The sequence below is a fragment of the Puma concolor genome, chromosome A1 (genome assembly GCF_028749965.1).
Source record: "Puma concolor isolate L17-30 chromosome A1, mPumCon1.1.hap2, whole genome shotgun sequence".
Classification (NCBI taxonomy): domain Eukaryota; kingdom Metazoa; phylum Chordata; class Mammalia; order Carnivora; family Felidae; genus Puma; species Puma concolor.
Window position 1 is genome coordinate 162,440,901 of NC_141667.1, and position 24,335 is coordinate 162,465,235.

The 24,335-nt window shown below is 45.0% G+C and overlaps 1 protein-coding gene and 1 long non-coding RNA gene across 3 annotated transcripts in view; one reads left to right on the forward strand and one right to left on the reverse strand.

Moving 5' to 3' along the window:
- The window catches only part of MYO16 (myosin XVI), a 620,603-nt gene that overhangs the window by 32,643 nt on the left and 563,625 nt on the right, over nt 1–24,335 (reverse strand). For both annotated transcript variants that reach the window (XM_086708430.1, XM_086708429.1), the window contains exon 33: nt 11,910–12,068. In XM_086708430.1, coding sequence (XP_086564556.1) covers nt 11,910–12,068 — 159 coding nt within the window. The remainder of the gene's footprint in view (nt 1–11,909; nt 12,069–24,335) is intronic.
- LOC147584623 (uncharacterized) lies at nt 16,071–22,089 on the forward strand. Its single transcript, XR_015255690.1, has 3 exons — nt 16,071–16,206; nt 16,610–16,851; nt 21,640–22,089. It is a non-coding gene; the product is annotated as an uncharacterized LOC147584623 (long non-coding RNA).

The window sequence follows — 24,335 nt, forward strand, 5'->3', positions numbered from 1 at the left end:
GCAGTGGGTGCTGCTCAGAGCTTTGTCAATTCATCCTTCCCCGGGATGCTCAGGGGAAGTGGTATTTAGGACACTCTCCTCATCGTGTGCAGTGTGGATCCAGGCCCTGGACTTCCCTGAGTTTGTAAGGTGATTTTGAAAAGGGAGAGACTCTGCGGCGGTGAAGTCTACGCATAAAACCCCGTGGGTTTATGTAGAGCCTTCTAAGAAGAGAAGAATAGGGCAGGCTGGAGAGGGTGGTGTGGCTCTGAGTCTTAAGTAATGAACCCCTTAGAATCTGCCAGCCACAATCCCTGAGGCTCTGTTGGGACCCAAGTATGTTTAGTTGATAGCAATATATGATTCTCCTTGCGTGTCCTCCCAGCTTACCAAATACCTCCGATCTCAAAGTCATGATTCTCCTGGTTTTTGTGAAACTGCATGCTGGCGTTCCCGTCTCTGATCATTTATTCCGTATCTCCACGCCGGTCCTTCTCAAAGTACGTTTCTCAAAGCTTGGCACTCCACATGGTTTTGTGGTCAGATTTTTTCCTCATTTCTCTTAAAAACTTTTCCTCTGATGCTGCAAATGATCCCCATTTCTCCAGCTCCCGTGAAAATCCTGCCTTCCCTATCTTTCCTTCCTGGAGCTCCCCTTAGACTCCCAAATTATCACCAGCATTTATGTCACGACTGTCTACCACCAGAAGTCCTTCTCATCGCTTGAACTCCAAACCCAACCCACAGGATAAACCTCTCAGAACTCCGTTTCTTCTGTGAAAGAGTGCGCTGTTCTCTCCCTCCTATCCCAGTCCATCCTGGAACATTCTCCTTGGTGTTAACAGGACCAACACACACCTGCTGTTCCCAACCTCAGGTTTTGTTCCACTCTTCACCCTGAGTAACACAATCAGGGAAGCTTCTCCAAAAGAGCCGATGTATGGTGCCCCACCCTCTCCAAGCAAAGACCAGTCTTCCAGAGACACTCTTTGAACTGGCATTCAACGCCATCTTATTCACTGACCTACGCCCTCAAAGTAGCTCACTCCCATCCCGCCACGGAGATATATTTTCTTCCCTGGAAGGTGTGCCCTTCTAGTCTGAATCTCATTCATTTTGAAAATCCCAATCCTCACCAGGAGCATCTGTAAAATCCCAGCCCTCGTGAATCTCTTCCTCCACGTGGTGGCAACACCAGAGCACTCCTTTTTTGTGTGGTTGACCTGACACTTGTCACTGGCTGCCCTGTTCTGTGATCTCTCTTGACACATAATGCTAATGCTCTACATATGCTCTGCTTATACCCAAAAAGCACCTCGTGATTTGCTTAGACTTCCTACTGCTCTGCACTCATTGCACAATGCCTGCATGCAACTGGTGCTTAATAAATGCTTTGTGACTGATGTGCACCTGCCTCTCACTAGGCTTCTTCAGGCCATTCTGTCCTTTATATTATTTTGAATCTTCGAACCCTCCAAGGGATTAAACAGAACCTTTCCTGGAACGCTCCCATAAATCCCAACGTCCATTCATTCCACCAAAATGATATGTGAGTTTGACTCTATGCATGTGTGTATTGGGGTCGATGTCATTAGCATAGATTCTAGCATTACAGTCTGTCTGGTCTTGGACAAATTAATTTGTGGCCTTGTGCCTTATCGACATCATGCATTTTTGTTTTTATTGGACACATTTTTCAGTGATCTTCCAGCTCCAAGAAACCTAAGCTTTTCTGATATCTGTGTATTAGGTAATGTATATAGAGCACTATTTGGGGTGGCATCATTGTACCAGATCCTCATAACAATCCCATACAGCAGGTCCCTTGATTATCCCCATTTTTAAGACGAGAAAACAGAGGACCAGAAAGGTTAAGTAATTTGCTCACAGCCATGGAATCAATGAACCTCAGAGCTGGGGCCTGAGCACAGGCAAACAGGAACAATGCAGCGTTGCCAGGAAAGAACAGTCAGCCTTTGAATCCAGCTGTTTTTAATCGGGACTTCTTAACTACAGTGGAGGAGATTTAATTAAATGGAGTCCAAATTAGCAATTATTCAATATGACTTCAAAATATTTTTAGCCAGAAGGAGTGGGGCAGGGCTTTCTACATGCCCGAGAAGCTGGCTTTCTTTGCAAAGCTACCTTCTGCTGCTGAAAATAGATAATTGCACAATATTCCAGATTGTCAAGTGAAGGCTTGCTTCCTCCTGGCAGTCAGCTTTTGAGCCAGACAACAGTATGAGTTCCAAAGAATCTATACAATTCCCATAAACAAAGTGATGTTGTAAAACGTATATGTGAATGTTTTTCACGGGCTCCAACCAGAGGAGCCCTGCCAGCATTCCACATCTACCTCGAGCAGTGCTGACGAAAGCCGTTTTTAGATGTTTCCAGAATCACTGGGGTTTGGTGCTCCAGTGGCGCTCGGTTCGATACGGAATCTACAAAAAATGCAGAGTTCCAGGTCCCAGAGCGTCCCATCCAGTCCATCCCCACGGAAAGCCCTTTACACCCAGATAGCCCTTACTGCGCACCGATGATAAACATAACACAAATAAAAAGAGAGATAGTCTTCACAGAATGACAAATGTAAAATCAAATGTAATGACTGTGTTCTTTAGTTGCCATTTGTTTCCTGATGCCCAGCAATAAAATGTATATTCACTGAGCAGCAAGCAAGCAAATCATACTAAACATAAAATGGCCTGGCTGGAACTTCTTTATGTCTTTATTTCCCCCACGAAATAAACATCTTTATACTCACAATATTTTGTGTGATACAACGAAAATGTCCTAACACTGAAAACTGTTCTTTAATCTAATGATAAATAACCACAAGTCCAGGGAATAATTAAGTATACCAAAAAAGATCTAAGTCTGTGTTCACATCAGTAAAAGGATGGCAATTAAAGTAAATGATAGCTATAATTACCCACACATAACTATATTTCAGCAAACGAACAAACAGAGAATTATTTCTGGGAAGCAGAGGTAGCATGCAGATCCTGGCATTCAAGATAAATCATTTCCTAGAAAAATAACACTATTTCTGATTCAATTAGAATCCCAAGTTATTTTAAATATTTATTTCCATCTTGTGCCTTTATTTAGAAAGCACACGGACTATCCCTGGTGAATTAGGAATCGGTACCAGTAACCGCTTTCAGAGCGAGGATGGGTCACACCTACATCAGGCGTGGCACAGGTGTCATATCGGGTCAGTTCTTATCATACTGATGGGCAGAAGTTTTCTGACTCCACACCCTGCACAGAACTCACTGGTCCCTACGTAACATGCAACATGGCCCCGGTTGGTAAGTGCTTACCCAGTGCTAAGTATCCACGGCACGGTGCCCGATGCTGTAATGATGATGAGAAGGTGGCAAGAGCTGGGACATCCATGGTGTTCATGAAAGTAGAACCACATAAACGTGGCAAGTGGCTTTGAAAGACTGAAATCCCAACTGAAATAATTTTCCTTTTGTGCGTGTGGCTCCTGATTATTTCCAAGGGATCATCAATTAATGACAACTTAGAACTAGCTTTATTTTAAACTCTGGTCCCTATGAGATTTAAGGGGTAGTGTGTTCTAGGGTCTGAACATTTGTCAGATGCTGAGGTTGAGAAGCCCGAGAGCCCTACATATTTAATGTGATACTATTAATTTCAGGCAATGTATTCCACAAAAATTTCCATCTGGGGCTAGAGGATTTTTTGTCGTTCCATTGGTTTTTGACTTTACTTTGATTTTTAGAGTAAAACTCACAGATTTTTGTATGAGGTTTTCCAGGATTATTGTCCAAGCCATAACGTTTGGCTTTTGACTCAAGACACAGACAAATTAAATAATTTGGTGACAAGAAGTTTCTATTTTCTTTTTCTTTATGGTAGGATAAACTTCACCCAAGTTGCTAGGGAGAAGGACATTGGGTGAAATTTTAGCAAAAACGAATGAGAATAAGGTCATCTTTCTTAAATAGATGTGTATTCAGTTTTGGTCATTCTAACATATTTTAAATTCCTTTTTTTTCTGTTTAGTGGTGATCTTTAAATGCTCCAAAATTGCAAGGAAAACAGGTATTAATTACTTTCTTAATGGGTAAGTGTAGTCCTTGTGAAATACACTTCTATCGCATACTTGCTGGCTATTATTGTCACTCAAATTCCATTTTTATTATATTAGGACTATTTAAGTTCAATATAAGGGTATACAATTGTTTTTGTTATCTTTACCTCCTCACAAAGGAATTACTTCTCACATCAGAGATTTCAGAAAGTAACCATCTTAATTTTTTTTAATTTAAAAAATTTTTACTTTATGTATGTATGTATTAATTTATTCAGAGAGAGTGAGTGCATGTGCGGTCGGGGGTGGGGCCAGAGAAAGAGGAAAAGACAGAATCTTAAACAGGATTCACACCCAGTGTGCCTGATGTAGGGCTAAATCTCAGGACCGTGAGATCATGACCTGAGAGGAAATCAAGAGGTGAATGCTTCACAGACTGAGCCACCCTAACTCCCCAGAAATTCACCATCTTAAAAGAAAGATTGTATCTCAAAAAAAAAAAAAAAAAAAAAGGAAGATCGTATCTGTGTACGTCCAGCTAAACAGATGCACATAGATGTGAACGTCAAACATTGACATGGGGAGTTTTACAAAATTCCTCTTTTAATTAAGATGTTGTCTCAAGGGTGGAAAGGTGGGAGATAATCTTGCTGTCTGACAGCTTATTTACTGTAAATCCTGGCAGCCCTAAAGGATGGAGTGCATGTACTGAACACACGTATGGCTATCTGTAATCAACTCAGATTTGTAGTTGTTGACACAGAGATATACCACGGTATTCCAAATGGGGGGAGCAGAACAGTAAAACTACATCCATGTATAACTCAAACTTTATAAAAATAACGCCAAATATACGATGTAGATACACGCATTTGTGTGAAAAAATAAAACTCAACACAGTGGAATAATAGACATTTTTGGAGTATTTCTAGGTAATAGGATTGATGGTAGTTTTTATTCTTTATTATTCTTCCCTAAAAGAATTGTTCTTCGCATTATTCTAAAACATGTATAATTTTCATAACATGCATGAAATTATAAATGCCACATTAATAATATGTTATTTTTAAAAGCTGTGAAATTCAGTCAGGAGACAATGTTTAGAAAGGTCAAAACTGGGGCACCTGGGTGTCTCAGCTGGTTAAGTGTTTGACTCTTGACTTCAGCTCAGGTCATGATCTCCTGGGATCGGGATCGAGCCCTGCGTTGGGCTCTGTGCTGACAGGGCAGAGCCTGCTTGGGATTCTGTCTCTCCCTCTTTCTCTGCCCCCTCTCCCCCACGTTGCTTGTGCTGTCCCTCTCTCAAAATAAATAAAGAAACTTTTTTTTTTTTTAAAGGCAGGACAATACTTTGGGGTCCCGAGAGCCTGCATCATTCTTTGCTGAACTTTGGTCTTTTCGCGGTGGCAATACAATTCGGTCAGTGGTTTCCTTTTTCTAGCGGTCTTTCTTGCTGGTAGAAAAATCCTTCTGTATCTTACTGATGTAAGATACTTACTGCCACCCCCCACCCCACACCTCCATTGCACCAAAAAGCCTCTGCCTTGTGATCTGCCTACTTTTGATCATTATTCATTATCCTTGCTTAATATGGTGGGTGAGATTCCTAAACACATTTGGGTTTTTCTCCTTGCATGTGATTCCAACAATCTTTTTTCCGAGTGTCAACAGAGAATCCCCACACTGCTCTGGAGACCTTAATGCTCTGTCCCCACCGACTACCTGCCTCTGATCCCTCCAGGTAACCTGTGACTTGTCACTGCAGTGCCCTGCCTGGTTTTCATCCTACACCCGCTGTCCTCCTCCTGCTCTGGACCCTGGCAGAGAGCACACGTGGGCGGGCAATGTACTAGGCCTAGAAGCTGCACCCCCAGCCTCCCTATGTTCTCCTGGACCTAGAGGGACTTCTGACACAGGATGGGGACATCCTTATGGGGGATGCATAGAGTCCCTCCCTCCTGGAGCCCCTACCCCCAGCCCCTCCCTCGCCAAACCCCCTCTTCCTTTCCAGAGTCCCACCCCCCTGGAGCCCTTCCTCCCCAGCACCCCCCTCCCAGAGCCTCTCCTCCCGGAGCCCCTCCCCTATCTCTCAACCCCTCTCCTCAGAGCCCCTCCCCTATCTCTCAACCCCGCTCCCCTCCCCCAGCTCCCCTTCCTAGGAGCCCCTCCTCCTGCAGCCCCTCCTCCCCTGCGCTCAGTGCTCCCATTCTGCAGGTTGTGTTGTGTTGTGTGTCGTTCTCCTGTGCTTTTCATGTGCATTTTCTCTAATTACCAATGAAGTTGGGCTCTGAAAAATGTTTGTGCTTATTAATGTCCAAAAACAATTTCCTATTCAATAGTCTTGTTTATAAGTAAACTCTGAATATGAGTCTTCATTAGTTATAAATGTGTTGAATACATGTGTATACTTATACACACACACACTAACACACACACACACACACACACACACACACACACACACACACAGAGTTTTTCCCCTTTGTGGTTAGCACTCTTTTGTGGCCTGTGTAAGAAGTTCTTCTTTCTTTTCCTACCTCTGAAGTTAAAAAAAATCATCCTATATTTTCTACTACAAATTTTATTTTATGTTTGACACTTGGATGTTTAATCCACCAGAAATCTTTTGTGTGTAGGGCACCAAGTAGGGGTCAAGTTCACTGTTTTCCTCACATGGGTAGCCATCGATTATCCTTCCCCCAGCGCCCTGCAATGCCAAGTTCGTCATAAATTAAGTGGTTATTTATGCAAGCTGGGAAGCTTTTCTTTATTCCCCCCTTCTTCTGCATCCCTAGTCTCTGGAAGAGTTTGTGTAATATTGGCATTGTTTTGTCCTTTTTAAAATTTTGAGGCAACTCACTGGAAAACTCATTTGGGCCTAGTGTTTTCCTCATAGAAAAGTGTTCAATTACAAATTCAATTAATTTAATATTTACGTTACCGTTTAGCCTTTTTTATTTTTTTTGTGTCCATTTTGGTTAGTTGTATTTGTTTTTTAATGTGTCTCCTCATCTAAATCCACAAATTAAAAATAAATAAGTAAATTGGCAAAACTGTCTTGGCACAAACTGTACAATACTCAGTGTTATTTTTCATTTCTGTAAGATCTGTGGCAGGTCTCTTTGTCCCCAGAGTTGGCCTTCTGGGTCCCCTTCTTTATTTCCCTGTCACCCTTGCAGGAAACTTGGCAATTTTATTCATGCTGCAAAGATTGTTTTTGTTTGAAAACTTTTGGGTTTGTTATTTGTTACCTATTTGTTATAAATTTCAGTGACACAGTTCTTACCTTTGTCACATCTTTCCTCCTACTTGCTTGGTGTTTAATTTATGGTTCTGTTTCAAACTTGTTGACATTTAAAAACCCCAATTTTTGGCCTTTCTTCTTTTGTAATGTATGGGTTTACAGACGTACATTTCCACTGATTAAGACATTAGCAGTATCCTGTGCGTTCTGTTATGTTTTCATTGGCATTCGTTCCAATATTCTGTATCTTCCCCTCACATTTAAATGTTAAGCATCATGTTTTACATGGTTTTCAGAAATTTTAGGCTTTAAAATATTGTATTAATCAATTCACCTTTTTTAAAAAAAAGTATAGAGGGGCGCCTGGGTGGCGCAGTCGGTTAAGCGTCCGACTTCAGCCAGGTCACGATCTCGCGGTCCGTGAGTTCGAGCCCCGCATCGGGCTCTGGGCTGATGGCTCAGAGCCTGGAGCCTGTTTCCGATTCTGTGTCTCCCTCTCTCTCTGCTCCTCCCCCGTTCATGCTCTGTCTCTCTCTGTCCCAAAAATGAATAAACGTTGAAAAAAAAATTAAAAAAAAAAAAAAAAGTATAGCATGTTTTTTTTTAATATTTAATGTTTATTTATTTTTAAGAGACAGAGCATGAGTGGGGCAGGGGCAGAAAGAGAGGGAGACAGAATCCGAAGCAGGCTCCAGGCTCTGAGCTGTCAGCACAGAGCCTGACATGGGGCTCAAACCCATGAACTGGTAGATCATGACCTGAGCCGAAGTCAGATGTTTAACCGACTGAGCCACCCAGGCACCCCAATCAACTCATCTATAATGGAAATTCACATTAAACGGGTCTCTTAAAATTTCATGGATTTCGAGTTTAGTCATTTTCAAAGGTGCTTTTGTGTCTACCATCTACGACCTTTCTATTTGGCCTGTTTTCCAGAAATCTCCGGTTTACCTCTTTTTTGACAACTTTTGGGTGGGCTGGCTTTTATTAATCTGTTTTACCCTCTCTATTAGTTTGGAAATTATATACTCCACTATTATTCCTTCTGTGGTGGCCTTTGAAATTACACTAGTAATTTAATTTGAAATTATCTGTGCGTAATCAGAAACGCTGTTTTACCATCTTGACTTCACTTGGTTTTTTCATTCTTTTTCCTGTTTGTATCTCTGAGAATTTGGGTATGCCTGGCCTTCATCTTCCAGTTCTTACCTTTTTCTAAAACTATCTTTAGCTCCTTTTCATTCTTACAGAAGTTTTTTATTGCTTATAAAAATCTAGGGACACTAGGGTGGCTCAGTCCATTAAGCAGCCGACTCTGGCTCAGGTCATGATCTCAGGGTTCGTGGGTTCAAGCTCCGTGTGGGGCTCTGTGCTGACAGCTCGGACCCTGGAGCTGCTTTGGATTCTGCGTCACCCCCCCACCCCTCTCCTGCTTGCACTCTGTCTCTCTCAAAAATAAACAATTTTTTTTTTTTTTTAATTCTAGCTTGGCAATTATTTTATTTGAGCACATGACATACGTGACTTTGGTGTCTTTGGACTTCCATTGTTGCTCTTTGGAACTTGTCTTTTTTTTAACTTCTGGCTGCTTTTAAGATTCACTCTTAGTTACCCGTGGTTCACTATGATATGCCTAGGAGCAGTTTTGTTTTTATTTATTCTACTCAGGCTTTGTTTGTTTCAAGAAAAGTCACAGTTATAGACAGAAAGATGTCTATAAATTTCGAGGAACATGTACATTCTTGTTTGTCAACAGCAATTCATGGCCCTCTGCAGTCTGCTATGGTCTGAGTGTCTGTCCCCCCTCCTCCCAAATGTTTATTTTGGAATCCCAGCCTTCAAGGTGATGGCTTTAGGAGGGAGGGCCTCTCGGAGGATGTTAGGTCATGAGGCTGGAGCCCTCACGACTGGGGTTCATGCACTTCTGAAAGAGACCCCAGAGCCCTGGCTCATTCCTTCCAATCTTGTGAGGACACAGGGAGACTGGCAATCAGCCAGGTGGAGGAGGGCCCACGTCGGCACCGACCGCACCGGCCCCGCTGATCGTGATCGTGGACATCCGGGACTGTGAGCAAATACTTCTGCTGTTGATGAGCCGCCCGGTCTGGGTATTTTGCTACAGCTGCCTGGACGGAACTAGACACAGACCATCCCCTGCCACTCATGCAGCCTTGGGCAATGTCGGATTCTTTCTGCACTTAGCGCAATGTGCTTGAGAGGCACCCGTTTCGTGGCGTGTAAGGTTAGTGCCCCCCCCAAACTTTTTTGGCTGTTTATCCACGTGCCAGGCAGCCTATACAATGGCCCCCAGTGAGCCCACCACCAGGCACTCACAACTCATCTAACCCCCTCCCATCAGGTAGCCGGCATGGATGACCTACAGACAGAATGTGGCAGACGTGCTGGGCGTCGCCTGCAGGGGTGGGCTAGGTAAGGACCGCAGCCCCCACCCAGATGCTCTTTCTTGCTCTCTCATGGCCAGCTGCCCTGGTTCGAGGCCACCCTTATGGTGAAGGCCGTGTGAGTGGGCTGGTGAGGACTGCCAGCGGCCATGTAAGTGATCCTGAAATTGGGCCACTTTTCCATCAAGCGTCAAGATGACTAGGGTTTTGGCCAACAGTCAGTTGACAGCCGCCTCACAGGGGACCTTGCAACAAAGGCACTCCCCTCAGCCACAGCCAGATTCCTGACCCACAGAAGGTATGAAAACATAGCTTTTTGTTGAATTAAGCCTCTGAGTTCTGGGAGGCGGTAGTTTTTACACAGGAGTAGATAACGAACATGACCCGGTCACCAGTTGAAGGTATCCATTTTAAATATGTGTATTTTTTAATGCTGATTTATTCTTGAGAGAGAGAGAGAACACAAGTGGTGGAGGGGCAGAGAGAGGGGGAGACACAGAATCCAAAGCAGCATCCAGGCTCTGAGCTGTCAGCACAGAGCCCAACACGGGGCTCCATCTCATGGACCGTGAGATCATGACCTGAGCCGAAGTTGGACACTTAACCAACTGAGCCCCCCCAGGCTCCTGGAAGGATATCCATTGTAGGTGATTATCAATAATCATTTGCACACAGGCATTCACATGGACACAGTCTTCTCTGCTGCCTGCATAATCTCTTTCTCTAAAATTCCGATGACTCTCTCAACCAAGACTTCCATGTCTCCAAACACTTTCTGGAATCCTTAATCTTCTCTTTGCTTCTTTGTGTTTCATTCCAGATATCCCCTGATTTATCTCCCACTTCCCCAGGTTTTTTTTTTTTTTTTTCCTTTCTCCCAAATGACTGTGTCTAATTAACTTTAAACCCATCCTCTGTTGTACTTAATTTTATGACTATTTCTCAATTTCAGAATTTCCATTTGACACGTTTTTATAGTTTCCCATTGTTTCTGCTGATTCCTTCCTTTATCTCCTTGGGCAGAGTGTAAACATACTTATTTTAAAGTATGTGCGTTTGAACTCCAATCTTTCGGGACCCCATGGATGTAATGGCAATCGACGGATATTTCTGCTTGTTCATTTTTCATCTTGCTTTCTGTCCTCATGTGCTTGGTTTTTTTTGACTATGTGTTGAATTATTTGAAAAATGGTCTGTTAGAGCAGTTTGAAGCCTCAGATGCTGTAATTGTCCTTTGGGACACACACACACACACACACACACACACACACACACACTCTGCCTCCCAGGCGCCGGTGGGCCCTGTCAGTCCGGGAGGACCTCCATCCAACATCAGGGATTGAAATGATCCATAACTGTGCTGTGGCTTCTAGTTGGGTCCACCTGACCTTTGGACACTTCAAAGCTCCAGCCCATGGCCTTGGCAGGCCCTGGACTTAGTCTCCCCACAATCCTTGGAGGCAGTCAGAAGTCCCTCCCGGCCTCTGAGTTGCCTTCTGGGGACGAGGAAAGTGCCCTGGACGTCCCTCAGAGAAAAGCCTAGAATGTCAGCCTCCTTGCTTGGCCTCTATACATTCCATACCGCCTTCCTCAGTGTCTTCCCAGGATCTCACTGTCTTAATAGTTTCCTAGTGCCTTTAATCAGATTAAACAACAAAGAAAATTTTGGCCAGCTTTTCTGCATGTTCTCAGGAAAAGATTGGTCTGAATCTTCCCAAGATCCAAGTGGCTTTGTCTAAGCCACTATTTTGGATACACACAGTCTAGCCAAGTTCTAGATGATGCATTCATTGATACTCTCCAATTAAATGCTTAAGGCCTGTTTGGTGTTTACCATGACTTCAATATTATTTCCCTTCACACCATTCAGAGATGAGAAGAAAAAGGTATGGTTTTTTTTTTTTTTTTTTTTTTTAATTAAAACTATTGTTAAAGCACCTATCTCCTCCTTTGGTCCTGTATAAGCTCATTTTATATTGGTTCCCACATATGAGATACTCTGTAACAATCTCTGAAAAGTCAACTAACACCAAATGCAACTGTAATTCTTTAACCTAACCAATAAAATGCTACAATACACCCTACAGTAAAGTTTATGATCTATGTTCCAGGTTTTAAGCCTACTTCATTTTTATGTCTCAAATCCATTCTCCCTAGAAAGTTGATAGAGCTTAATACTTTCATCTATTTACTTCCGAGTTTAAAAAGCACTTACCATTTGAGACAGAATTCCCATTTTCAGCCGTGATAGCACTTGAGAGTGAATTAGATAATTGAATTCCATGGTTATTTGCATTTCTGTCTTGAGTCTCGGATACAATTTCTGCTCTACCAGGATCATCTCGGCCAGTTAGGTTCATGTTAGTCTCAAAACCTAAAACAAATTTCGGAAAGGATTATTCTTTACTGATAAGATGGACCGAATAATTTAATAAAATAGTAGAAGAAAATAATAAAACTTACCAAATGAAACCTTAATTGTATGGTAAATTCATAATCACCGTTAATTAACTTTATGGCCTACAAAATATTCACCGAATTTTGCCACAACACTCTAACACATCATAGGAAATATTAAGTGGTGATAATGAATTTCATGATTTGTTATTTTCAAGCATATCTATACACAAAGTTTGATGTCGTAGTCTAATAACCTGTCACTGTAGCCCTGTGTGTCTTGAGAGCACTATTTCCTAAAAGAAGCATGGAAATAAATTCAGAAGTTTTCTCAATTATTAAATTAAGCAGAGCTGAGCCAACCCTCTAGATTGCAAAAAATCACAAGTATATTTTCGGCATCATTACAAAATTAGTTATTATCCATTTAGGAAGATTAAACTTTACAACCCCACTTCTGGATTCTGTACACTAACCACATTACCTAATTGTTCACTGTCCGTCCCCCATCGGGGGCTTGGAGATCTATGAACATGGAAACTGTTGTCCATATTAGGCCAAAGAGCCAAATGAAGATTTTTTTTTTTTTAATTATGTAGGAATAATAAAGTAAAACACAGCAAGTGCCATAGACCAGAGCATGTCAAGCAAGCACAACTGTCCATCACGGGGTCAGGTGTGGCCCTCGCCACCTCCCATTCCCCCAATCGGGACCCCTCTGTTGGACTGGCCAGTGAGCCGTGATTGGCTCTTGCTTCCCCAGGGACCTCAAAAAGCTCCAACGTACTGGGGGATTTTTGTTCACCCCAGAATAAGCATGCTGCTTCTGATCGTTGTGTGCTGGGACACAGTGGATTGTGACTGCTGTTAGGTTGGCCTTTCTCAAGTTTTAGGCTAACAAATTATTCTAAAGGGATAAAAAGCATAATTCGTTTTATTATACTTTACATGTGGCAGAACAGTTCATCTCCAGTGATCCCAAAGGAGGGAGGGAGGAAGGGAAGAAGGGGGAAGGTTGGATGGAAGAAGGAAGGATGGGGGGAGGGAGAAAAGGAAGGAGGGAGAAGGATGGAGGGAGGGAGGAAGGATGGAAGGAGGGAGGAAAGAAAAAGGGAGAAGGCCAGCAGTCCAGAGCTGTGCCTCCAGGCTGCACCTGCCATGACCCTTTTTAACTCTTCCCTCTAGACATGATCTCCCCTTGCCCTTGACCTTACATTCAAGGGGCGCTGCATATCCAGGCATATCCAGAGCTCCTTACTGACCCGTGTTTCTGTGCTTTGCTGTATGCACTCCCCGGACCTAGAGCACCCCGTCCTCACCAGCCCCGCCTCTTCCTGCCCACCAGTGGGACTCCTGGTCAGAGCACCCACAGTGGCCTGTCATTTACAAGTGGAGTCTGGCCCAAAAGCACAGAGAGGAGCTAGGTCTGCCCAGATGGGAAGGAGTTTTTAGGTAGCAAATGCTGGATGAAGGCAAAATGGACAGAGCTTTGAAAACCGTGCAGGGGAGTTGAGATTCCAGGGACCGAGGGAGCCACTGCAGCTCCTGACAGGAACCAGGCAGAAAGGCTTTAGCCCAGCCAGTGTGCATAAGAACAGTGGTGAACGTGAGATCCGGGGGTCAGAACCATGTGAGGGCGTGACAATGAGCAGTTATCGAACAGGCTGGCACTAAATGAGTATCTATTTCATTCGGTTGACTGTAGTTTGCCATTTAAAAAAATCTGAAAGTCAGTAAAACTGGTTTGGATTTAAAGCCATCTCCAGGGTGTGGGTGGCTCAGTCAGTTGAGCATCTGACTTCGGCTCAGGTCACGATCTTGTGGACTGAGGTCGAGCCCCGCGTCGGGCTCTGTGCTGACAGCTCGGAGCCTGGAGCCTGCTTTGGATTCTGTGTCTCCCTCTCTCTCTCTGCCCCTCCCCTGCTTGAGCTCTGTCTCTCAAAAATAAATAAACGTTAAAAAAAATTTTAAAGCCATCTCAAGACATATTTATCTGCCTCTCTTCACGCTACTTTTTTTTCATTCTTTAATTCACTTGCCTGCTGAATGCCTACTAGGTGACACTCTTCGGATGCTCCAGATGCGATTATGATGCTCACCTCCCAGTAGGACAACCAAGAAGTAAACAAACGAGCGGATTATTAAAAGTGGCAGCCTCCAGGCTGGGTACAAAGCTGAAGGGCAGCGGGGGTGAGAGTCACCGTGTCAGGCAGTTTGGTCAGGGAAGCATATTTAGGGGGTCGCACTGGGGCTCAGAGAAGGAGGGAAAAAAGTGACTGTGGAGAAAGACGATGTCCCACGCGCATGAACACGTAAGGCAGGAACCAGGGTGTAGGGTCCTAATGGGTTGGGCATGTGAAAGGAAGGGGCAGGTGGGACCGGGGACAGGCATATGGCCCGGGGCCTGGGAGGCCACCGTAGGAAGGAGCTTACGAAGGGTGTGAGCCAGAAAGCCCCTCACTGGGTAACTCGGGACAGTCCCCTTCCATCTGGCGGGACAAAACTCAACCCTCCAAGATACTGCTTACACTCTTGGTACCAACGCTCAATGCTAGTTTCCCTCATAACTGATTCCCAGCTCGTAAATAACCCACGTATTTGTAGTCAACACCTCCCATTTTGCTATGAGTGTTTTAAAAATATTTCCAGTCAGGTTAAACTGTAGCCAAGGACTGATTTTAAATTTGTCCTACACGTGAGGCTGGGATCCTTACACGACCTACTAAAATTTTCTTTATAGTTTTACCTTAAAAGCATATGTCTACCCAAGGATGGCTTTGGACTGGAAAGAGGATTTAAGTCCTTCTTCATGTAAAAGGCAAGCACTCACGGCCAATCTGATGGTGATCATTCACTTTGCTCTGACAAAAATTACCATGGCCTGGGGGTTTATGCTGGGCCACCGCTCTGCTAGAGGTGACATCTGGTTTTTCTGATTCTGAGCAGCTGTCTCTTCCACGCCCGTTTTCGAGATGAGCTCACTGAGGTTTGGGGAGGTTACCCACACGCAAACCTTTCTCAATTAGTAGGTGTTGCAGCCGGGTTCAGACCGGGGCGGGCCGGCTCCGCCATCCACCCACATTCACTCCGCTTGGCCCTTCTATGCAAAGTCTTCCATCATTTCATTTGCTGATCGAAAGGATAAGGCAGCTGTTTTCCTGTGGCTTTATTGGATCACCGTGCCTCGGTGGTAATGAACTGAGAACCATAGGGTAAGCATTATATTCCAGCCACTGAAAGAGTTGCAACATCGATATAGACGTCTCCACTTTGGCGTTATCCAATATTCATTAATATTAATTGCGGGGATGGTTCTTGGCTTACTAAATTCTGTGTCAGCCTCTGCTCATAAACGCCTTTGCTCCAAGTTAAATCCAAACACGCAAAGACGTCTGTGCCCCAACTTGTTAATGCCTGATTCAACTACAGTGAGGGTCAAACACAGAAACGCTCAACACTTTGATTTTGCTGTAAAGGGGCAGTTCGGTACACAAGTGGTTACAACATTCCTCGTGGAGAGTGTGCCTGGACCCTGCACTTAGGCAGTGAAGGAACTCCAGCAGCGAAAAATCAAGAGGACAGCGGCATGAAGCCTGGAGAAGTCTTACTTATCATTGTGCAAATATGAGTGCATCTTTTAGGGAGAATTCTAAGAGGAATCACCCAGAGCAAACCAAGCCGCGAAGCCTGTTCACGCCTCCATGCGGTGGCCGCTGGGGTTTTGAGGGTGAAGAAAAGGCGGTCACAGTCACAGCAAAAGAAAATATCTGAGACTCTCAGGAAATCTAAGCAAACAAATACAGGCGTGTGTGCTGTAAAATCCTGTATAACGATTCGAGGTATGCCTGAATCACTTTTGTATCTGCGCGTGTTGTGTAATCAGTGGTTTATGCAATTCAGTGGCACCTCTGGTTGGCTGCTTCACCACACGAGTTAATTTGAATACCTGTGCTGTTTTCTCCCAGCCTGTAAACAGGACTGCTCTGTGACCCCTGCCTGGTGCTGTTGTTACAGGTACGGGAGAAATGAATCACCCTGGGATCTGACTCAAAGATAAAGCCTTGGCCTTTCCACTGGGATACGATTGTTAAACACAAGCATGCAACGTGGACACAGTTGAGTTGAATCTTAATCTAGGGGGAGAGTTCTAGCAAATCTCAGAAAACAGGAATTCAGTTTTGCTGTGTTCGTTTTTATGTAACGAAAATATCACACCGGGTGGGTGGGATCCTTTGAACACTGGGTTTCAAGAGAAGGTGATATTGCCCACCAGGAGACACGTGGCAGTGTCTGGAGACGTTTCTAGTCCTCACACTGGAGAAGGGGGTGGCTGCTGGTATCTAGTGGGTAGAGGTCAGCGATGCTGCAACACCTCCAGCAATGCACAGCCAGCCAGCCCACCCCCGCGGTGAGGAATGGTCCTGCCCAGGATGTCCGTGGGGCTGAGGCTGAGAAGCCTAGGTCAGACGGTGCCATTTGCCCAGTCGAGTCTCTCCACTCATTTCTTATTTCATTTAGATTGAGATCCAAAGGCTTCCTGTGGCTGAGACCATCCACCACCTGATTCCCGGCTCGTCCTGGACCTCATTTCCAACTACGCCCTTGCCACTTAAGCCTGGGGCCCCTCTGCTAACACATCCCCCTGTCTGGAGAGAGCACGGACGGAGCTCTGTGTGTAGCTTAGGCTCTGCTCAAATCTGCCCTGAGCAGACAGGCTTTCTGGACCACCTTCTAGAAGATAGCACCTCTCTCCGCCTCAGGTCAGTTTCTTTCCTTACTCCTGGCTTTAGCGCCCTGGGTGGTCCTTCTCACGACAGGCACATTCCACTCCCATCATTTGTTTTCCGCCTGCCCCTTGTGGAGTGCAAGTACGGGCACAGAGTAGGTGCTCGATAAAATATTTGCTGAAAGAAAGAAAAAATAGATGGGGCGTCCAGGTGGCTCAGACGGGTAAGCGTCTGACTTTGGCTCAGGTCGTAATCTCACGGTTCGTGGGTTCGAGCCCCGCGTTGGGCTCTGTGCTGATGGCTCGGGAGCCTGGAGCCTGCTTCAGATTCTGTGTCTCCCTCCCTCTCTCTCTGCCCCTCCCCTGCTCGCACTCTGTCTCTCAAAATAAATAAACGTTAAAAATTAAAAAAAAAAAAAAAAGAAAGAAAAAATAGAATAAAGAATAAACGAATCGCTATGACAAAATTGCTATAGAGACTTTGTTTTCTAAAAGGAAACTACGTGTTGTGTAATTGGAAGAACTGACGAAGTTACTGGCTGAAGAATTCACGTGAACGATGAGTGAGAAAAGTCAGGAACAGTTGCTCCTCGTTCATAAGAGATTACTGGAATCGTGAAAAGACTTCCACTGTTTTTACACGTTTGAGTTCTAATCTCTACTTATTTAAAATTACGAGGTGAAGAAAATTTCACGTTGTGCGAGGGGGACGTTTTCTCCATATTCAAAGGGCCAGAGCTGGTTGTTTTCCACCTGCTTGTTAACTTGAGTGGAGGAAAGGGCTTTGGGATCTTTGAAATCTGTTCCTGACCCACAGTAAGCATTCAGGTTTCTACTACTGTGCTACCAATCAGCAAGGTTTATGCGTGGTCAGGTTTTTCAGACCTTAGTTTACATGGTTTTAGGAACTTTAATGTCAGAGAACTGCAAGGAGAGTGACAGATGTTGGCTCTGGAATCTTGGTGCCTGGACAGGGGCAGAGGGGGGTTGACCAGGAGTCGTGGCCGTGAGGGTCCCAGACTCACACTCACTTGCAAAGGCCAAGTCAGAAACCCAAGGGTCAGTTGGTCAATGCGTGTAGTTATCGCTTGCATGAGACAGCTTTGCTTTATTTCCTCATTTTAAATAAACCTTCAATTCACTCCCTAAATTGTCATTTTTATTCTTTTTCTTTAAAAAAAAATGTTTAGTGCTTATTTATTTTTGAGAGAGAGAGAGAGAGAGAGACAGAGAGGCAGAGCATGATCGGGGGAGGGGCAGAGAGACAGGGAGACACAGAATCCGAAGCAGGCTCTGGGCTTCGAGCTGTCAGCATAGAGCCCGACACTGGGCTCAAACTCTTCAACTGTGAGATCGTGACCTGAGCTGAAGTCAGACACTCAACCAACTGAGCCACCAGGCGCCCCATCATTTTTATTCTTTTTCTTAAAGACACTTCCACACCTGTCCCCCACCATGGTATAATCTTCAATGTCTGGCAAAAACGACTGTCTGGAAAGCCTTTCTGCCCACAGACGAGGGGAAAGGAGGGGAGGGAGGAGAGAAGAGAGAGGAGAGGGAAAGGGCAGAGAGAAGTGGGCATAAGTTTGCAACTTATGCACCGTCACCAGAGTGGGGTCTAGCACGTTCTTAGGTAAGGAAGGGCATAACATAAAGACTGTATTGGGGGGGGAGGGGCAGAGGGAGGAAGAGAGAATCTTAAGCTGTCTCCACGCTCAGCACAGAGCCCAACACCAGGCTTGATCCCATGACCCTGGGATCATGACTGGAGCCGAAATTGAGAGTCGGACCGTCAATGGACTGAGCCATCCAGGTGCCCCAAGACTGTAATTTTTAAATGTTATTAATCTAGCAAAAATGTGTCCAGCTGGATGAGGCTGGAGGAAAGTTCAGAGAGAAGAGCACAGAGCATTTAGGCTTGGGCAGGGTCAGAAGGACCAGCTGGGCAGGGAGGTCCGAGTTACAGGTCCCTTGGAGCTGAGGGACCTCAGTAAGTCAGCACCAGCCGAGGTGAGTGGACACAGGACAAGTCTGGGGCTGTGCACATCGACCTTCAAGGGACAGCCACATGCCCAAGGCCTAAACAGAGTGGCAATGATTTGAAGCAGAGCATTTATTAGGACTGAGAAGACCGTGTGTGGGAGAGACTCCAGCATCCCTCAGCAGGGAGGGTCTCTTGCAGGAGAGCGATGCCACCCACCCCCCGGCAATGGGCAGCAGAAGGTGAGGCCCAGTGACGGTGGACACAAGCAGGCAGGTGTGGGCTGGGAGACAGGGCGGAGGGACAAAGGGGGACTGAGGGCACCCATGCCACTGAAAGGTCGTACAGAACAAGTAAGGAATGAGCCACAGTGTGTTCCTTTAAGATGAATGCTAAGCACGTCATTTCGTTCTTAGTTACCTGAACTGGAGATAATTTTAGAGTGTATTTTGGAAACATAGGAGACAGGATCCAGGTTTCAGTAACGCAGGAGAGAAAAACAAACTATAGCCGTTTGACTGATTTAATACCGAGAGTGCTATGCAAGGCAGAAAAAATGTGAAAATACATTTTCAACTCATTACTCATGCTGGCTGGGATTCATTCCGCAACTCTATAGGAAAATTCCTCTTCTAGAAAAGCTATGCGCAAAGGGAATGTGCTTGCTTTTTCCTCTTTGGCATTAAGGAAAGGTACAAACGGCGAGAGACGTGGCTGGCATAGTCCTGCTACTTCTCGAGTTCTCGTTCCTAAAATTTAGGAGTTACGGCTGGACTGTGCTTACAGATACACATAGATGGTGTGTAATTAAATTTGGATGGGATCACTTAGCCCAAGTCGGCATCTAGTTTGTATTACAAGGAACAATGTCTTTTACGCCTCTGATTTTTCTAAAATCTTAGAGGAAGAAATACAAATAAGGGTTTAGCACTCCCAAATTGCCCTGCATTCTGCTATAACAAGTTTCTAGGAAGTGAATTAAACTCTAAAAAAAAAAAAAAAATACACGATAGCACAACCCAAACATATGGCTTATTGCCTCAGAGAAAGACAAATGTCAAGTGTAAGGATTCCCACAGACAGTGTCTGATCCTAACCTCAAATAAGCAGACAGACCTCATGTGCAGGCTTGCGCAAAGAGACATGAGATATATGCAGACTGGGGTCTTCCCTACAGGGGGTGCGTCTGCTCACACTGAGGGGTGCACGCTCAGTCTCTATAGCTTTTGTACAGCACAGGTGTAACGGACCCTAAGCCATGTGAATCTGACTTTATCGCCCCTTTGCTCATATTTGCAGAAAGGTGTCAAGGGAGGGCTGCAGGGTCTAAAAGTATCAGGGCACTGGAGACGGAAAACCGGATTCCCATGCGATTACTCTTGGGACGCACCTGCGTCCCACGATCCAGTTGTATTTCCATAGGAACTTGATTGCTTAGGAAAACAGAAAACAAAAAATAGAGCACTGTAGCAGTTGCAAAGGCTGCGTGGGTTGAGAAAACATAATTTCCCGACGCTACTGATCTTAAAAGGCTAACTCCGGCCCCCAGTGCACCTTCCTACTCTTTAACAACCCTTATGAAATCGCCGTTCTTGAGTAGATCAAAATCCCCCCTTGAACTTATGTTTTAAGCATTCTTCTGTGCCAGCAAGTGCCACAGACACTGACCCTCCAGGCTAAGTAGGTTGGAACGGCAATGCTTCCTCGTCCCCCGCTCCGAACTCCTGCCACCCTCTCCCCTGCTAAGTGCAAGGAGGGGGTTGCACTAGAAAACACCAACTGAGTCAGGAAATAGAGTGATATCTTCAACAACATATGTGCTGAGCCGGGGAAGAATAGTAAAGCTAAAAAATGCCTGTGGGTATAAATAGGGCTTTTAGAACCCAGAAATGCACAGAAAATTATGTCGGGCCAATTTTCCTTTAAATTTAACTAGCTGGATCCTTTTGTGCCCATCTATCCATTCTGTCCCTGCCATAATGGGAAACAAATCACGCCAATCCCTTCCCTTTCCGTGTGCTTGGGTAGCTCGCCTCTCCTATAATTAGCTGAATATGCAACATCTAAACAACACGCTGGCCTGGCCCGGAGACCCATTCCTCATGTGTAATTTCATAGGTCATGCGGTTATTTATATTGCTGTTATTTTTACATTTCCCAAGTGCCAGGTGGTAATGTAAATCCAGGAGTCATGGAATGCAGCTCTGTGGGCCCTGGCGGGGGAGCGCTTTGGTTTAGGGAAACGGGTCCCCCTCACTTTCCAAGGCGAGGAGGATAATATTCTGCTCTTTTATCAGGAACATGTAGTGTTTGTGACACCCGTGGGGCATCGCGTGATGGAACACAGAGGAGTCCCATGCCCTTCTACTGGCACACGCATCCTTTCTTACGTCAACGTCCATCCCTGGATCTGATAGAACCTCGGAGGGCATTTATTTAATTTTTGTGAGAACTGTATGGAGTCTATTTTGTCCTCCCGGTATTTGGTCGCCTTTATATGTAGCTAGTAATAGAGCCCTTGTTGGATCTTTAATAGATAATCTGCTTTAAGAATAACTACTTTGGGGGCGCCTGGGTGGCTCAGTAGGTTAAGCGTCCAACTCTTGATCTGGGCTCAGGTCATGATCTCACGGTTTGTGGGATGGAGCCCTGCGTCGGGCTCTGTGCTGACAGCACGGAGTCTTCTTGGGATTCTCTGTCTCTCTCTCTCTGCCCGTTCCCCACTTGCTCTCTATCTCTCTCTCAAAATAAATAAGCATTAAAAAGAAGTTCATATACATAAAAAAAAGGATAACAGCTTTGGTCCTTAAGAATAATATAATCTATGTTCCTCCATTTCAGGGACATTGGCTCACATTCCAGTCCTACCCTGATGTTCCCAGCCCTCCAGCCAGCCCCGATCTCCATCACATAGACTTGAGCATGACTAGAGGTTTACTGATCCACATGCCTGTCATTCCGGACAGGAGAGCTCTCTACTTTCGGACATTAATTTCAACCATGTGACTGCGGCAGGTGAGAGAGAACCAGTAAAATCAGCAAGAGTTAAAAAAAAAATCGCAGTGATGTATGCTGAGTCTTTTCAAACTCCTTGTTCAGGAGTAATCACAAAATTTGCCCACCTCAACTATTTAAACCCAAAGGGCACGGGCCAACACCAACCGAATAAGCACAAACCATTTACCTCAAGCCCGTTGTGTCAACATCTAACCGAGAAGAAACTGGACAGGCCTGGGGCCAGGACACCCAAGGCGGGATGGGGCGGGTGCTGGGCTTGGGGACCCCACAGGCCCTGAATGACAGTCACTTCCAACTGGTACAGAGATATTTCAATATTTTAACAACAGCAAGGTGGCACCGTGCTCGTCTCTTGAGGAACAGCCCCACCTGCCCACATTGGCTGGTTGGCATTGCTAATTCCTTAGGCCTCTAAACTCATGTGTGCCTGTGCTTGGATTTCCCTTGAGCCGCCGCAGTGACATGTCACAGTATAGATGTCAGTTACTCAGAGGGAGGACACTGGGACCCTGTAGGGCAAGGCTGCCCCTGTGTCTCAAATGGGTTCTCCTTTCTTCCAGGAGAGAAGGAAGAAACCACCAAATGGCCGGTTGGCAGGTGCAATCCCCTTTCCGCATGCCCCACAACTAAGCATTTCTCATGAATCCTTGCTAAAGTTATATGTTTACATTTACATGAATATAGAGAAATCAGAGAGAGAGAGAGACACCTATTCTACCCACGCGGCCTCGTGTAGGTACCCCCAAACCTAACTTGACCATGTCACCATGCCCTTGTATAAAACCCTATGACCATAGTGCACGACAGAGCACAGACTGGCCCCTAGCATGAAGGCCGGGGTCCACCTGTCCTGGAGCTCCCTCTCCTCATGTTTGGTCTAACACCTCCGCCCCACTCCTGTCCCTCCATATAAACCCCACCTTCTAGACCAGTGCTCCAAAAGACATATTTATAGGTTGGGAAATCAACTTAATGGGTCATGGTAAGCACCTAAAGATGAAGAAGAATGGAATGAACTGAATAAAAATGCTGCACTGCACACACATGGAGGGGAAGTGGCGTTCTGTGACACCCAAATGGTGTTTTCACACAAGCCGTTTCCCACCGCCTGGATCCATTGGATTTTTCATGTTTCCCTGCTGTCTGCTGCTTCTGAACAGTCCCCACATTTGACCTGAAAAATCCATACAACTTAGTACAATGCCTGACACAAAACAGATCCTCAATGCATTTTTTAAATAAATGAACAAAACTTGGGGCAAATTGCCCGGTGTTAGTGTCTAATTTTTTTTTTTTTTTAGTGCCTGAAAAGAACTGCATGTTTTGGGGCCATGTCATAGAATTATTTTGTTACCTGAATTTAAAAAAAAAAAAAAAAAAAAAAAAAAAGGACATTTCTCCTAAAATCATTACAAAGGGTTCCCAGGACGGATTCAATCCTCACAGCAATGAAAATGCTCTCTGACTAGCAGCTGGACCACATCGCTGGGTTTTCTAACGACCATCAGATTAAAAAGACATTTTTATGATCCCTCATCACCATACATAAGCCCAGCGCCTCTTGTGCTGCTCTTTAGTCTCTGTAAATTAGGCACGATTTCAAGGATCGGTAAACGAACGGAGACCCCTGCACATCACAACTGCACCAGTGAAATTAATGTTAACAATTAGAGTTTTACTGTCTTGTATGACACATAAGTGATTCAATCAGCCTCTAGTTGGGCTAAGGTTTATGTGGACACGAGGGGTGGCCCGAAGGCGCTCGAACAGCATGGTAACACCGGAAGGCGAGCCAATGTCTGGGAAATGGAGCACGTAGACTATTTTTTTCCTTAAGGATTGCAGCCGTTATTTTGAAAGCAATTTATCCATTAAAAAATCTGAGAAGGACTCCATCACCGGATATATGTAAAGGTACCAAAATACCAAGAGACGAAGCAGAGTCAATGCAATTCTCATGAAAATAAAATACATTAAAAAATACTCTTTTGCTGCACAGTGTCTTGGGGCTGGGCGCTGGCTGGGTACCTAAGAAAGGACGTGGGAGGGGGCCCCCCCATATCACAGCAGTTGTTTGCACATTGCTGCGTCCCCTACATTCTGCTGCGAAAACCAGCCTGCCTCCGTCCAACTAGTGATCTCACCTGAGAACAAGATCAAGTAAACGTAGCTCCAGCGAATGGATCTGGCGTGACGTCAGAAGGTAATTTAAAAGCTGGGAGCTCAGCTTCACTTTCTGGTAACATGGAGATGCCTTTTTGGGGATCCTAGTTTTCCCCCGAGGCTTTGTCTCCATCTTCTCTCTCAGACTTACTTCTTCCTGGATTGTCCATCTTTCCACATCAAAGAATAGTAAGACCAAAATCCAAAACAGGCACATTTGCCTGGGAAATTCCCTCACGTACCCACTGTGTACACGTCAGTTCTCTGATTCTTTAAAAGGAAACTTTCCTTGGCAAAATTAGGTTTGGTGATGAGCTAGACTTTTGGGTGTGAGGAAGCTGTTTTGTAGGTTTCTC